This window comes from Gobio gobio, assembly GCF_949357685.1.
Source record: "Gobio gobio genome assembly, chromosome: 15".
NCBI lineage: Eukaryota > Metazoa > Chordata > Actinopteri > Cypriniformes > Gobionidae > Gobio > Gobio gobio.
Window position 1 is genome coordinate 9,693,030 of NC_137108.1, and position 17,750 is coordinate 9,710,779.

Genomic DNA, 17,750 nt, shown 5'->3' on the forward strand with positions numbered 1-17,750 from the left:
CCTACATAGTTCACCTTTAAATAAACCTGTATATAAATATAATTACTAATTTCGGCAAATACATTTTAAAACTGTCGTACGTCCCCTTAAAACAGCACAACTGTAGAGTAAAAACATTAGGCTATTAAAAAAAAGAGATATTACATGCATTTAAAACACAGATATGTTTTTTTTTTTTTTTTTAAATCACACTGGCTGTGGCCTCTGGAGAACCCAGAACAGCAGCTTGCATAAAGTTTAAGGTAAAAATAACTGGAATTAATTAGCGAACATTAGTATTTAACAACTATGCAATTTGATAAACTGTTCATTCATTAGCCTACATCCCTTTACCTCTGTCTTTATCCCTTATCTTCCCTGCATCAGAGGGCTTGTGTCTTCTTTGACACTACAATTCGGCCATCCGTCATTAATAATCAGAGTGGCACCCCTGGCATTTGCCTATTCCGCCACGGGCCGGGCCGGCCCTGCCTTTGAAGCTTATTGGACACTGAAATCTGTGCTTTAAGTTTGTGATAAGCACATAAGCAATATGTTTTTCATTCGAGTAATAATAAAGCAGCTGTCCTACATTCATTAGTCTCACTGTGTTGTGCTTGGAAAACTGCCACATCACCAATAAAAATAATGGTACTCGTACTCGGTCCTTAAAAAATGGCATCCGTGCATCCCTATACTAAAGCCAAAATACATTAAGTTTACTATAATTATTAAATCATTTTTCACAATAAATATTAGATCAAAGCATTTAAAAAAAAAAAAAAAATATCTATTCAAATTTTCCACAAACCCCAGACCAGTTTGAAAATCCCTGATTTATGCACATGACTAAATGAAGAATGTCCTACACAACACAAATCTTAATAAAAAAACTGAGTAACTGAGTATTAAAAGTAATTTATTATCTTATTATAAATAAAAAAACAACAACATTAACAACATTTGCGGGCTCAGAGATCCACTGGTGAAATGAATGTGTGTCTCTGGTGAATCTAATAGAATGTCCCAGCATCTGGTCTGTTAGACACCAGAGCTCTGGTTCTGTCGTATCTCTTGCTCACGTTAAAGCTCCTCCTGACTGCTGCGTCTCTGTCCGAGTTCAGTCAGTGACCTCATCACATCCTCCAGTGACTTCTGCCCGAGTTGCTTCCCTCCTCTCGTCCGCACGCTAACGGTCCCGCTTTCACGCTCTTTCTCTCCGACCACTGCATTACAAACAGAGCAAGGTTTGGTTTATCTGACCTTTTCTTAATAGGCCCCAGAACACTCATTCTTTAGACATGTGTTTCCAGGACGGGAACTATTAAACCATTAAACACTTGAAGCCGAAGCATGTTCTGCACTATATAGAACTGCAGAAATCATATGAGAAAAAAAAAAAAAAAAAGACATTCAATAATATTATGGATTTAAATGCACTGACACTACCGGATGAGAACAAAAGTTGAACTGAATTGAGCTGAAGGGTGACAATATTGTCTGCAGAGCTGCTTTATAATTAATGAACGTTTGCAATATCAACACTGTTATTGAACTGAATTGAATCAACACAGAATTAAAGGGGGCATTAACTGGCTTTTTAATTTTTTTATACTGTTGTCTGAGGTGAACTTATGACGTTTGTGTGGTTTTTACATTCAAAAGCATCATAATGAATAAGTAATAGGCTATTTTCTGCCCTGGTTTTGAGCCTCTCTCCTGGAACGCTCGGTTTTTATGGGCGTGCCGCACTGAAGACTTGGAAGTAAACACCCACGGCTAGGATTGGATAAGATGTGCATATTTAATGAGCTTCAGCTCCCCCGTCAGTACATGTTTGAAAGCGTGTGGGAAAAAGACAACCGGAATCAATTGCCCACAGGGCTCGCTAAATATCTTTATCAAACAAACACAATGATTTATCTCTCATTCACCCGCAATTAATTGGAATGTTATTTTTTTATTACTTGGCCCGCCCGATCGGTGGATAGAAGCGCGAACCGTACACACACACATGCACGTCAGAAAAATCAGCATGTTCAAAACTTCCGCGATTGTATTTTTCCTTCAAATATCAAGTCAAGAGAGTGAACAACGCACATCAAGAAAGGAATGTTATTTCACTATTTAAGATAGCCCGTCGGCAGGCAGGGCTTACGTTTTGGTAGCCCATCTGGAAAACACATAGCCCCGGGACATTGGGTTTTGCGAGCCCTGGCCCATAAATGTCCGAGTCTGATTTCAAATCGCAATGAACCAACACCACCACAAATAAAGGATACTTCAGCCTTTGACAGCGTGCCAAGTTATGTTCAGTTAGACACGTCCACATAATCAATATCAAACGATCTGTAACAATGCAATACTGTCACGTGTTGCTTCATTCATTCATATTATCTGTCTGCAAATCCAGTCTCTCGTTTACAAACGAATCCGTGGTGAAATGAAGGAACAAACGCGCAATGTCTTCCCCAAGTGAGCTGGATATTCATTAAAAATAAAGTTCATCCATGCATTCATAATATTGGAATCCGAATGAAGCTTATGCTGAATGATTATTGCTTAGAAGTTCGATCCGGTTTAGCTCTATGTAGGCCTATGTCATGTCAGGCATTATAAGGTGGGCGGGGCTACAGAATCAGGCGTTGTTCTTCTTCTGTTGAGGTGGTCTTTTGCTGGGCCTGGTGTCTATAAAAGCTCAGAAAATTACAGGATATTCTTATATTACCATGACCTTTTATATATCAAAAGCTCAAGGGAAAGTTGAATAGTCTTTTTAGAGCGTTTACATCATTGACTGTTATTTTCCTGTTTATTACTATGAAGCTGCTTTGAAATCATTGGTGTTGTATAAAGCGCTATAGAAATAAAGGTGACATGAATGTATGAATGTGTTGAAATATGGCAACATCCCAATGAATCCTTACCGAATATATAATTGTACTGTGCGAGCTGCGCGGAGCGGATTTTCTTATTTAAGGTGTTGCCACGATCATCATCAATGTCAGCCATGAATCCAGCTTCCCTCAGTCTGCAGACCACCTTAAAACCACAGGACAATGCATCAAACACCCTTAACTATCCATAAAGTGTTCATATATAAATGAAGTTTGTCCAGATAGTTGTTTCTTCTGACCTCTCGCCCATATGTCTCACTGTCGCCCCCTACTGGCACAACCATCACCTGTGCTGGAGACAGCCAGAAAGGCCTGAGAAAGAAAGAAAAATGAGAACCAATTCCAAACATTGTTGAACTCACAAAAACATGCACACCCACCATTTTCCTCCAAAGTTTTCGGCCAGGATAGCGATCATCCTCTCCAAGGACCCCAGCACTGCCCTGTGTATCATGATCGGCCTGTACATCTGTCCATCAGCCCTGAAACACACAGAAATCACATTAATTTACAGACACTGAAATAGAATATGCTAAACACCTTGTTCTCCCCAATATAAGTATAACAATTAACGTGACATCCAGACATTATTTATTAAACTGCCTTTGATTTACCGTATTTCTCAGAATATAAGCCACATTTTTTATCATCTGAAACATGCTGTGACTTAAATGCGACTCATATAATGCAATTAACGCAAAGCACACAAAACATGGACACAGGCTAGACGAAATTGTTGAATAAAGTAATTATTTTAGTTTGTTTTTTGCACAAAAAGTATTCTCGTCGCTTCATACAATTAAGGTTGATCCACAGTCACATGGACTATTTTAACGATGTCTATTTCCTTTCTGGGCCTTGAAAGTGTTAATTAAATTGCTATCTATGGAGAGGTCCGAGAGCTCTAAGATTTCATCAAAAATATCTTCATTTGTGTTCTGAAGATGAACGAAGGTCTTACGGATTGGGAACAACACGAGGGTGTGGAATTAATGACAGAATTTTCATTTTTGGGTGAAGTAACCCAAAAGTGCGGAGTAATATATATTAACTACATGTACTTACTATAGGTTAAGGGTTTAGTTTAAGGTTAATTGCTTGTAATTATGCATCATTTATAGTTTACTATAGTAACATGAAACTAGAAAACAAAGAGTTGCCTAACAAACTTATTTCAGCTAGTTAACCAAATTAAAACTGAAAAATTTGTAAAAACTATAGACATAAAATAATAAAAAAATTAAATTAATGATAGAAACAACAAAATTACTAAAACGTAAAAATGAAAAACGAACTTGATACACTAAAATAGCAAACTAAAACTAAAATAAATATTAATAAAAACTATATAGACATTTTAAAAAATAAGAAAATTATATTTTATATAAAAAAAAAACTTTAGGGACTAAAATAGCAAAACAAAACTGAAATAAATTAATAAAAACTATATAGACATTCAAAAAAACAATATCTAATAAAATGATAAAAACAAAATTACTAAAACGTTAAAATTAAAATTTAACCTGACACACTAAAATATAGATTAATAAACTATATAGACATTTAAAAACAACTAATAAAAATGATAAAAACAAATTTACTAAAACATTTAAATAAAAAATTAATTTGACAAAAAAATAGCAAACTAAAACTAAAATATACATTGATAAAAACTATTTATACATTTAAAAACAAACAATAAAGGTAACAAATTACTATTAAAATATAAATTTAAATAAAATGCCACAATGCACATAATAAGAATTGTGGGGGAAATGTGCTTAATTGTGCTTCACAATCACATTGCAGACAATCTTACTGGTCTTAAAACAGGCTTCATTTTCTTCAAGCAAAATATATTTTCACATTTTCTCATATTGTATTCTGATTTGGGGTAAAAAGCGACCTAAACATCTATATGTGACAGTATCTGTCAGGAGAGATCTTACCCAACATACTGCAGGTTAAATCTGATGGGCAGCTGGAAGTCCAGCTGAATTGTGGCACACTGGTGTTGTCGGCCGAGGGCGTCCCGTATCTGGATGTCGATCTGAACACAGTGTAAAAGAACCAAATGAAATGCCAGTTGAACACCAAATGTCTCTGTAGCCAACTAACAAGGGATGAGCTACTGAGCTACAAGCGTTACTGCTCAGAAAAGCTCTGTAGAAACTAAACGTGACTGAAGCCTAGAACATATACATATATATAAAAATAAATAAAATAGCTGAGTGAATGAATCTGATGTGTGTTTAGAAACATCAACCCTCCAGCCAAGAAAACTCTGAAAAAAACTCAGTTCTGCGCAACTAAATGTCATAGGTGATATTGGTCTACTGTGACTCCATGTACACCGCCTTTCAAAATTGTGATTTTTGCTATGTTAAGAAATTATTACTTTAATTCAACAAGGATACATTAAACTGATCAAAATTGATGATAATGTTATAACATATTCATATTTCAAATAAATGCTGTCCTTTTGAGCTTTCTATTCATCAAAGAATCATGACCTTTTTTTTTATCATGGTTTTCCAAAAAATATTGCGCAGCACAACTTTTTTTAAACATTGATAATATCAGAAATGTGTCTAGAGCAGCAAATCATCATATTAGAATGATTTCTGAAGGATCATGTGACACTGAAGACTGGAGTAATGATGCTGAAAATGCAGCTTTGATCACAGGAATAAATCATTTTTTAAAATATATTTCACATAGAAAACAGTTATTTTACTGTTTTTACTGTATTTGATCAAATAAATACAGCATTGCTAAGCAAAAAATAACTCAAAAACATTAAAGGTCCCATTCCGCATGATCCCATTGTTCAAACTTTAGTTAGTGTGTAATGTTGCTGTTAGAGCATAAATAATACCTGTAAAATTATAAAGCTCAAAGTTCAATGCCAAGCGAGATATTTTATTTAACAGAAGTTCCCTTTCAAAGCCTACAGCGAACGGCTGGCTTGGACTACATCCTGGTACTTCCTTCTTTAATTACGTCAGTAGAGCAGTAGAACAGACTGACCTCCGCCCACAAAGAAATGCGAAAAAGGGGGCGCGGTCTTGTTGCTGTCCCACGTGGAGAAGCGGACGGTCATGTGGAGAAAAGGAACTGTTGCGTTGAGTGTGTTTATCGCCATGTCATCGAGACGCTGTTATTTTCATCCAGGAGTCAAATCACCTTTGTTTGGCTTTCCCAGGGACGCTGTAGAGATTATTGAACGCATACATCTCTCCGTTAAGAGGCGTGACCTTTCCAACGTGCGCTAAACTGCTGTCGAATCACAACACAGGAACTGCTGGCACGTGCGCTAAGCTGCGGTCGAATTACAACACGGTAAGCGCTTGCACAATCAGAACTCGTTACGTATTTCTGAAGGAGGGACTTCATAGAAAGAGGAAATCACCAGCCGTTTTTAGGACAGTGAAAACAGCGGTACACAGATAAGTACATTGTGTGAAAAATACTGTGTTTTTTTACACGCAAAACATGAACACATGTTATATTGCACACTGTAAACACAATCAAAGCTTAAAAAAAACACGAAGAACGGGACCTTTAATTTTAGGGTCAGTAAGATTTTTTTGTGTATACGGGTAACTGATGCATAATGCGTTTTGTTGATCAACATCAAGGTTAAACATTTATGAGGGAAAGCGAATATCTTTTTCACCATTTTGCTTCACTAGTTAATTTTTTTTTTTTTCATGCCGTGTCCGGCAGTGTCTCTCTTTCTGCCGGCCTCACCTTAGGTCCATAAAACGCCCCGTCTCCGGGGTTTAACTCCCAGTGCTCCTCAAACTGCTTGAGACTGCTCTCCAACTGCTGCTCCGGGACAAATACAAGAGAGAGACGTTTCAGAGGGAAATCTGGAATGTGTCAGTGTACAAATTGGCTCAGGAAGCACTAATAAAAGAATCTTCTGTAAACATTTAATTCAATAATCCAAAAACATGCAGAGCTGAAAACACATTAGTTTGAGGAAGAGAGCGCTAGGATAGATATTACAGTTTAACAAAAAAACAGACAACCCTGCCAGGAAACCACTTTCATCCTTTTAAAGCAAAGGCCTGGTGCAGTGCTCTTAACACTGACATCCTTATATACGGTATACTCTTTTCTGATTGGATCACTGATTCTCTTTACCCATTGGCTGTATGTTTCCCTCCTCTGACACTCATGACCTACTCGCCTCATTCCACACTGTGACCCTGATCAACATTAATGAATCCCTGTCACGTAACCCGTCTGTTTGGACCTGCCCTACACTTACTCCACATGTTTCCTATATTGTCTCACCGCATATGTCGGTACATGTGCAGACAGGCTCTTATAATCCTGACACCAGATGCAGGAACACAAACAGCCTTCTCCATCACGCACCAGTGTTGTTAACTAAAACTACTAAAGATTTCAATGATATCTAAATATTAGATGATTTTAAATTAGAAACTGGCATGATTTTACTTAGTAAGTATGATTAAGTTGAAGTACAAAAATTACTAAAGCTAAAAAAATAAAAAAAATACAAAGATAAATTAATGCCAAATACAAATCTATATAAAAGTGAGAAAAGCACATAAAAATACTAAAACTTCAAATGAAAAAGTAAATTTAATGTTGAAATTAGGGATGCACCGAATCCAGGATTCGGATTCGGCCGAATATTGGGCTTTTTGACGGGGTTCGGTTTCTGCCGAACCTCAGAATTTTTTCCCACCGAACCCGAACCCTAGGCACTATGCGTGCCCCCGCTGGTCGAACGTAATGATGCCGCCGTTGAAAGTGAAAATGGAACTCATGAACAGAAAACGTGGCAGTATGCTACTTTAAAGGGTTAGTTCACCCAAAAATGAAAATTCTGTCATTAATTACTTCCCCTCATGTCGTTCGACACCCGTCAGACCTCCGTTCGTCTTCGGAACACAAATGAAGATATTTTAGTTGAAATCTGATGGCTCTGAAAGGCCTCCATTGGCACAATGCACGGTTCACTCTCAAGACCCTTAAAAGGTACTAAAGGCGTCGTTACAAAGTCCATCTCACTACAGTGGTTCTACAATAACTTTATGAATCGGTGAGAATAGTTTTTGTGCGCAAAAAAACCCTAAATAACGACTTATATAGTGATGACGATTTCAAAACACGGCCTCATGAAGCTTCGAAGCGTTATGAATCAGTGAGTCAATTCAGCAGTTTGGATCGCCAAATTTCAGCAGTTTGACACGCGATCCGAATCATGATTCGACTCACTGATTCATAACGCTTCGAAGCTTCATGATGCTTTATAAGTAATTAATGACAGAATTTTCATTTTTGGGTGAACTAACCCTTTAAGTCAAAAGAAGGCGATTCAAGTGGAGCTACATGTTCAATTTGCAATGGCGATTTGTCTCGTGATGACAAGGACCCTAAACAACAGCCGCTGTTAAAAAAAATGTGCGTATGAAACATCCGAGAGAATACGAGTTGTGCATGAAGGAATACAGACAGGAGCCAAAATGTATTTTATTTTACCGTGCAAACAGCCGCATATAGACCAGATAAAATATAAATAAAAATAATAAAATACATAGACCTACACTAAATATTTTTCACTAAAATAATTACCAAATTAAGATGACAAAACGAAAATACACTGAATCCGTAAGCTTTGAAGAACCGGAATCGTTTTTTGTCAAATAAAAATAGAAGGCTACCTCAATCCACATCTTGTATGTTTTTTGTTTGTTTTTTAAGCAACATGTCCAGTGATGTGGGTTAGTCTGGAGCGCAGCCTGTTGACAGTTAAACCCGCGGCGGAAAACAACCTCAATCCTTCTGTCTCCGCAGCGCGCGCCTCCTGCGCTCTCCGTTGTGTTGTTCTTTGAAACGACAGAGGACGGCACAGGGTAATTGTTCTATAAACCATCAGGAAACAGCCGCGAGAAGAACATACGCAACAATGTTTACTTTAGTAAACTTGACCAAAACCACACTATTAAAAGCCTTAAACAAGGCTTCAGATGGCACTGATGTCCCGGGAATACAGAGATCGCTAGAGCGGCCAGCCTCGAGAAGCGCTGTTCATTTGCTTTCCACCAGTCAGGAGCTTGTACTACTGCTGTATTTTTCTGTCGAAATGGTCCCACACAGTAAGCTTTCCGTTGCTTCATTTTGCGAGATATATCTGGTTTGTGGTTGCACGTACATGTCGACGCGCTCCGTGAGTGAACAAATAACGCTATACAGCATATTTTTCTTAACCATGCATCAAAAAACAAACAAACAAAAAAGCGTTAAAAACATTTAAACCGTTTAACTGATATTATTAATCGGTCAAGGTTCTTACTTTCGGTTAACGGTTAAATGGTCAATAGCATCCCTACACTGCTGTGGATGTTGTTTACTTCGTTATTGTGTTTACTGTGATAATGGACTGAGGATGGGAGAAGGATTCGGTATTCGGTTTCGGATTCGGCCGAATCTTAACCAGTGGATTCGGTATTCGGCCGAACCCCAAAAATTTGGATTCGGTGCATCTCTAGTTGAAATTAAATATTACATTATTTTTAATTAGAAACGGGCATGAACTCAAATTACAAAAACTAAAATACAATAATAAATGAATGCTAAACAGGAATATTAAAAAAAAAATCAGATAAAAAAAAAGACAAAAGCTCATAAAATATTAGATTTCAAATTAGAACAGAATTAGAAAAGAAATAAATATGATTAAGCTGAAGCATTAATATTACTAAAACTGAAATAAAATTAAAATAATGCTAAACAGAAATAGATAAAAAAAAAATGAAAATGACAAAAGCACAAAATTACTAAAATTTTAAATAAAAAGTGCAAAAGTTAATAAAATGAAATAGAAATATTAGATTCTTTTAAATTAGAAATGATGCCTAGGCAAATAACAGAAATAAAATAGTTTTTTATTAAATATTATAAAAAACAAAATGATAAATTAATCCTAAACATAAATATTTATATATATAAAATAAATTAAAATAAAATAAAATAGAGATATTTGATTATTTTAAATTAGAAATGTTGCCTTGGCAACTAACATAAATAAATGATTAAGCTGAAGTACTAATATTACTAAAAATGAAAAATAAAAACACTAAATAGAAATATATATAAAAAAATCTAATAAAAATGATAAAAGCACATGACAAAATTACTTAAATTAAAAGTAAACATAATAATAAAATGAAATATAAAATGAGATTAATTTAAATTAGGAATGTTGCCTTGGCAACTAACAGAAATAAAAAAGGTTGAAGTACTAATAAATTAAAGCAAAACAGAAAAAAAAAGCAAAAGCACATCACAAAATTGAAAAGTGAAAATAAGCTCATTCAAATATTAAGAAGTACTATAATAGTGAATACTAAATATGAATACTAAATATAATAATAGTATATGAATAATACTAAAATAACACTGTCACATACTGTGGTGGGCGGGGACCAACAGGTGAGGGAGTGATTGATTGACAGGCGTACCTGTTCAGCACTGTCCCAGAGGGCGGGCTCTCCCAGACAGGGCGTGGGTCGTGTGGAGAGGAGACAGTGAAAGGAGAAACCGAAGACGCGATATACGCTCCTCACAAAGTCCAAACATGCCGTGATCTCCCCCTCCAGCTGAAGAGAGAACAGAGAAGCAGCAGCGAATAAACAACTGTAGGGCGTGCATGAGAGACAGTATAAACACTGACATTATGAAAGATAAATCATACGTCAGTCCAAACAAAAACGAGCGAGACGCATTCCTTCACTCAGAAGACCAAAGCAAGAGCTGCACAAACATACTGACATAAAAACACTGTTATATGACGAATAATGTGCTTTTGTTTGAAAATGACATTCTTTACTTTCAGAAATACAGATAGGTTACAAGGAAGGTCAATGAAGGTTTTGCTACTGGCAAAAGACCCGCAGCTTTTATATAGAAGATCATTTATATCAGGTCACACTGGTGATCATTTTGTGATTTGAAGCATTCATTATGTTTAAACTCATTTAAATAAAAAAAATGCGGTACAATGCGGTAATTAAATTGAGCTAAATAGAATAACTCCAACCATAAGGAAACCAATTATAGACCTTAATCAGGGTAGCACCATAATTCATTTTTGACAGGAATGAAAACGCAGCTGCGTTTGACAACATACCGATTGTTCAGATTGATGAAAAAACAACATTCAGTAGACCTATGTCTACATTTCAGCTTTGTCTCCATACTGGCATGATGAATCTGATCATCAAGCAAAAGTACCTGGATGAAATATTTGAATGCTATTGATCCACAATCTGATTTCTGACTTGTGATGCAGCTTGAGGGTGCTTTCACACTTGGCTCGATTGCCTGGACCGAACCAGACTGTGTTCATATTAGGGATGAAACGATTACCGGTTTCACAATAAACCACGATAAAATTTTGTGACGGTTAGTAATATCGTATTCAATTTTATTATCATTAAAACCGCGTGTGATTATCACGGTTGTGAAAACTCGCGGTAAATCTTGTCCAGTCAGCGTCAGTCTGGCGCACCGCTGTTTCTGAATGAGAAAAAATGGCAGAAAGCAGTGACAGCACTCGGGGGATTGTTCAGCCTTCTAAAAGGACCAAATCTGAGGCGTGCTTGACCATATTTTGGCTTTTACAAAAGTCCTGAGGGAAACTTAATCTAAGATGGTCACCTTGTCTGCAGAACATGCCAGAAGAAAGTCGCTGTAATAGAGGAACACTTCAAAACTACGAACGCAAGGCAATTGGACTTTGACCTCAATACCAAACCTACGTCTGGCAAATAATAACGTGAAGCGAACGAACAAATTCAGACAAGACTAGGGTGACATTTAAGGGATAATAATCAGGGCTTGACATTAACGACCGCCATTTACGAGTGTAACGTTATTTCGGCTGCACACTAGTCACTCTGGCTGTTGAACTTATAATAGTCTTCTCAAAAGCCATCTGTTATAATCGCGTTGCGCATTATAAGCACTTACACGTAATTCTATTGAGTTTATGAATGCAATGTCTCAAAATCAGAGGCGTTCTATGGAGTCAAAATAGGGCCACATATATCTGCAAAATAACACAATGTTTTGCAAACAAAAAATATGTTTTGCAAAAAAAAAAAGTTTTGCAAAAAAAAAAAATAATTTTGCAAAAAACAAAATAGAATATTGAGAAAAAAATGCTTTTTTACAAGTAAAAAAATAATAATTGCAAAAGAAAAGTTACCACTGAGAGAAAAAATAAAGTTTAGCACTGCAGCACTGACTTTGCAACACCTTTGCGCCGCTCCTTTAAATCCGCGTTTCCGTCATCCGTGCCTCTGCGGCGCAAGCTTTCCTTTGCGCTTGATTTTTCTTTGCGCCTCGCTTTGTGTCCCTGATTTGACGTGGGGGAGGGGTCAAGAGGTTGGGGTGTGTACATGGGTGTGTACAAGGGACGAAGGCGTCCTTCTCGTTACGTCAATCAATACAATCTGACTTAAATTTGGCCACTCGCCCTTGAGGCTGAGCAACTGTGCTGATCTCTCGCTGTCTCAATTAATTTGCCCAATCTCATTCACTTTCTATGCAGAGGATGATCCATCGATGTCTAGCATTCTGGTGTAAGGGTTATAAATACCCATGTTGCATGCATGCAGCTCTCAGCTATGTTAACTAACCAAACTACATCAGGAATCATTTCTTGAATCTGTCTGACACATCATCAGTGTTGGGGTAAAGTGTTACAAGTAGAGTTGTCAATTTAACTCATTAATTAAAAAAAAACACATGATTAAAAAAATGTATGCAATTAATCATGCCCAATATATTCTTGTGTTCAAAGACAGCTAGATGATATGCAGCAGAATGACACACAGAGGTCTCGAGATCCATACGGTCTGGGGCTCGCGCTGATGACGTAACGAGAAGGACGCGCCTTCGTCCCTTGTACACACCCATGTACACACCCCAACCTCTTGACCCCTCCCCCACGTCAAATCAGGGACACAAAGCGAGGCGCAAAGAAATATGAAGCGCAAAGGAAAGCTTGCGCCGCAGAGGCACGGATGACGGAAACGCGGATTTAAAGGAGCGGCGCAAAGGTGTTGCAAAGTCAATGCTGCAAGTTTTACTTTGCTAAACTTTATTTTTTCTCTCAGTGGTAACTTTTCTTTTGCAATTACTATTTTTTTACTTGCAAAAAAGCATTTTTTTCTCAATATTCTATTTTTTTTGCAAAATTATTTTTTTTTTTTGCAAAACATATTTTTTGTTTGCAAAACATTGTGTTATTTTGCAGATATATGTGGCCCTATTTTGACTCCATAGCGTTCAGATTAGCGGAGTTTTGTTCAGAGCGCGCGCCGCGCTCACTCGTTGAAATCTGCACTCAAAGCAGAGATAAACGAGCGATGTACGCAAGAGATTCACTCATCATACAGTCGTTGACTGTTTTTGTTCTATTTCAGCAGCGAAAATGGTTTAAAAAAAACACAGCAGAACCACAGCGCATCTGATATGACTTGCATAACGCTGGCGAATTTAGGGACCGTCTGTAAAGTTACATAAAACATTGGTAACGTTACACGTTTCAAACTTCAATAGCATTTGAAGAGAATGACAGTCATAAAAAGACTGTAAAGTGATCATCTAGGTGTCAGGTATGATGCACACATTTTGATATTTAATAAAATAAACTGTCAAATCATATGGAAATATGGATATGCATTATTTCACTAGGATACTGTTTGGGCTCTAACATAAAATATGCTAGATTTAAATGTGTCTGATAGAACACTGATGAGAATATTGCTTGGGAATATATTTACAGTGATAATATTAGAGATTATATTTTTGACAAATTATTATTATTTATGTGTTATGCGTTGCTATTGATGACGGCCATTAAGGAAGGAAATCCCACAGAATCTAGCTTAAAAAAGTGCATAGAGCTGCTTTAGTTATTTGTTGTTTGTTGAATTTCAAATATAAAACTTGTTGAAATGTTTTAAGTGTGTGCATCTGTTCTTTTTGAACACTTTCATCTCGTTTGAACAAAACCGTGATAATATTGATAACCGTGATAATTTGGGTCACTATAATCGTGATGTTAAATTTCCATACCGTTTCATCCCTAGTTCATATTATATTATTTGGGTCCGAACCGGGGTGCGTTTGCGTCAAAGCAGCTGCTGTTCACCCGGTTGCTTAGTAACGACAGCGAGCGTGAAGGTGGCAAAATGCATAGCGTTGCTCACCTCACTTTTATATCTTTTTTTTTATCCATTGGTTTTGTTTCCAAAGCTTCAGTACGTAATGGCACTTGCGTCTATCTGCCGCGAATGTACTGCGATGCTCTAAAGAACGCTGAAGGCGAGCAGAAATGAAATCTACAGCTCTCTGCTTGCAGTACATCAGTCACGCTAGCCAGGAAAATGAGTGAAACGCACACAAACACACATTTTTATCAAATCATACGTCATGAATAGTGGTTCACCTCCGCGATTTAGTAAAATTGGATCACATCAGCAGCGAACCCGAGGTCGGAAGACCACGTTCACATCATCGAACCCGGATGCGCACAGTGTGAAAGCACCCTCAATCATAATCTAACGGTGTTCGTTCGTTGCCCCCTTGACTGAGCCTGGTTTCTCCCAAGTTTTTTTTTCTCTATTCTGTCACCTGATGGAGTTTGGGTTCCTTGCCACTGTTGCCTCTGGCTTGTTTAGTTGGGATACATCGGGCCCTATTTTAACAATCTAAGGGCATGGTCTGAAGCGCATGGCGCAGGTGCACTTAAGGTGTCCGAATCCACTTTTGCTAGTGTAATGATGGAAAACACGGTCAGCACGACAGGCGCATGGTCTAAAAGGGTTGTACCTAGTCTCTTAATGTGTCATGGGTGTGTTTTGGGCGGAACGTGCAATAAACCAATCAGAGTCTCATCTCCCATTCCCTTTAAAAGCCAGTTGCACGGATTTTGGCAGATTTGCTATTTACATGGCGGAATATGGACACCCTCAACTGACAAGTCAGTTATGTGTGTATTGCCATGATTGGTTAAATAATTTGCCACTTTCATTCGTCATTACTGCAAATAGGTAATTCTGATGCATGCAATGACTATCCATTTTGACATGTAGGCATTTTTATCTTTATGTACACAATAATCATCTTTTACATTTGTAATCCGTTTATTTTTTATATTTGGCACGTTTGTGTGCGCATATTACTAACGCGCCCTTTAAATAACACAAAAAATAATGCACTATTGACTTAAATTGTTCACTTTTAAATAAACTTTTGCTGATAGTTTACTCACCCCCATGTCATCCAAGATGTCCATGTCTTTCTTTCTGCAGTCGAAAAGATATTAAGGTTTTGGATGAAAACAGGGTTTTTCTCCATATAATGGACTTCAATGGGCTCCAAACGGTTCAAGGTCCAAATGACAGTTTCAGTGCAGCTTCCAAGATAAGACCGCTAGATAAGACCCTTATTCACCGTTTGGTATCGTTTAATCTTGAAGCTGCACTGAAACTGTCATTTGGACCTTGAACCGTTTGGAGCCCATTGAAGTCCATTATATGGAGAAGAACCCTGTAATGTTTTCATCCAAAAGCTTAATTTCTTTTCGACTGCAGAAAGAAAGACATGGACATCTTGGATGACATGGGGGTGAGTGAAATTATCAGCAAAAGTTTATTTAAAAGTGAACTAATCCTTTAAGACCAGGTTTTAGTTGGTCAATGGAGCAGTCGTTTTCAGTTCCTCAAAATCACAACACGCCAACAATGCGCCTGAACACACCTCGTTTTCAGACCAGCACGCCCATGGGCGAACAGATGGGCACGAGTGCATTTGCTATTTAAACAACGTGGCGCAGGATGTGAAAATGATAACTGCATCAGGACGAAACTAGCAAAAAACATTGCGCCGGGTGTATGATAGGGCCCTTAATATTCAACACTATTATTGATCTGACTGTACTGACGCTGTTGGATGAGAACTGAAATGAACGATGACATCACTTTTTTTCTGCAGAACTGCTTTATAGATGAAATGGACTAAATTGATGATCTTTATAACTGAACAGAATCAACACTAAACTGACTTCAGCTGAACAATGACACCATTTTCTTTTTAGAGCTGCTATACAGCCGAAATGAACTCTTGTTTGCATAATTGAATAATTTTCCTGTTATCACTGTTAAGCTGCTTTGAGACAACCTGTATTGTATAAAGCGCTATATAAATAAAGCTCACGACATGACATAAAAACACCATGAAACACTTTTATAAGTTGTGAAAATTACGTGATCTAGGAGCTTCATACAGTGATTGCCATTGTAAAGACTGTAGTATATTCCTCTCAGACTTTTCATCAAAGTTAAATTCAATAGAGGCTTTCACACCAGGTAGTTACAGGAACTCTCAAGTGACAGAAGTCGTCCGACAGTGACGTCATTTAAGCATGGCGTGTGCACATGAATACACGGTCACATCTTGTGCTATTGTGCAGTTCACTGCTGAATCTGCTTGACAGATGCTTCTGCTTGGTCTAAAAGTCCTCTACAGGCAGGCAACTAAATCTTTTTTTCATTTTGATAAAAAAACTAAACTCCTTAAAATACATTGAATATCTCAAAACATTGGGGAGAAACTTGGAAATTCCTAAGTGGAGAGACACATGTCCTCTTATAATGGTTGCTACGCCCCTGTCTGGTACCCTTTTATTCTGCCATCACTGTTTGATATTATTGATGCTTTTTGAAATGGTACCTGTTCTGGCGTGCAGAAGATGTGCGCGTCGTCCTGGCAGAAGCGTCGGACTCTGGTTAAACCCCCCAGCGCCCCTGAGTGTTCATTACGGTGCAGCGCTCCAAAATCTGCCCAGCGGATGGGAAGCTCACGCCAAGAACGCACCCTCTGCTCGTACATCACACTGCACAAAGGACACAGTTACTGGACTGAACGGGTGGAGGATTCTTGATTCAATTCATGAGAAAATAATACATCTTTCTTATGATTTGAAATAATTTATGTCAATTAAAATTACATATATTCTTATATACACTACTGTTCAAAAGTAGAGGTGGCAAGATTTTTTTTATTGTAAGTCTTGTCAAATATTATTGTAATAAAAAAAAAAAACGTTTTTATTTTTATTTATTGGATAAAAAAAAAAACATAATATTGTGAAATTTCAATATAAAACGTTCTCTATTTATTTTTATATAGTTGATCAAAAATACAGTAAAAACAGTAATATTGTGAAATATTTCAATAAAAAAAAAACTTTTCTATGTGCGTTTTCTATGGATGCAACAATATAGTTAGTCCACGGTTCAATACATACCTTGGTTTTTTAAGCACGGTTTTCGGTTCTGACTCAAAAATGAAAATTCTGTCATTGATTACTCACGCTCAAGTTGTTTTACACCTGAATAAAGTTCTTTCTTCCATTAGACATAACATAAATTTTGAAGAATGTTGGAAACCAAACAGTTGCTGGTCCCTATTGTAGGAAATAATAATAGGAAGTTAATGGCTACCATCAAGTGTCTGGTATTCAACTGTCTGTGTTCAACAGAAGAAATGAATACAGGTTTGGAACAACATTAGAGTGAGTCAAAAATGACAATTTAAGGACAAGCGGCAGCATGTTCACTAGGCTGCACTGCTGTCAATTCAAGACCTGCACGCATCTAATATACAGACACACACCCCTTTTTACTTTCATTTTAGACATAACCGATGCCGTTTATGTTGTGTGTATTTGACAGTATTAGCGCAGTAAGACTACTTAGTCAAGTAATGGCGTGTTTGACAGGCTTTTAGTGCGCACGCTCAGAAAAGCGCATGTTA

The 17,750-nt window shown here is 37.2% G+C and overlaps 1 protein-coding gene across 2 annotated transcripts in view; it reads right to left on the bottom strand.

Moving 5' to 3' along the window:
* Positions 1-880: 880 nt before the first annotated feature.
* tars2 (threonyl-tRNA synthetase 2, mitochondrial) overlaps positions 881-17,750 on the bottom strand; it is a 38,809-nt gene continuing 21,939 nt past the window's right edge. For both annotated transcript variants that reach the window (XM_079837970.1, XM_079837969.1), the window contains exons 11-18: positions 16,665-16,827; positions 10,382-10,519; positions 6,630-6,707; positions 4,826-4,926; positions 3,257-3,358; positions 3,116-3,188; positions 2,907-3,021; positions 881-1,205 (exon numbers count right to left, since the gene is read on the bottom strand). In XM_079837970.1, coding sequence (XP_079694096.1) covers positions 1,063-1,205; positions 2,907-3,021; positions 3,116-3,188; positions 3,257-3,358; positions 4,826-4,926; positions 6,630-6,707; positions 10,382-10,519; positions 16,665-16,827 — 913 coding nt within the window. In that variant the 3' untranslated portion in view covers positions 881-1,062. The remainder of the gene's footprint in view (positions 1,206-2,906; positions 3,022-3,115; positions 3,189-3,256; positions 3,359-4,825; positions 4,927-6,629; positions 6,708-10,381; positions 10,520-16,664; positions 16,828-17,750) is intronic.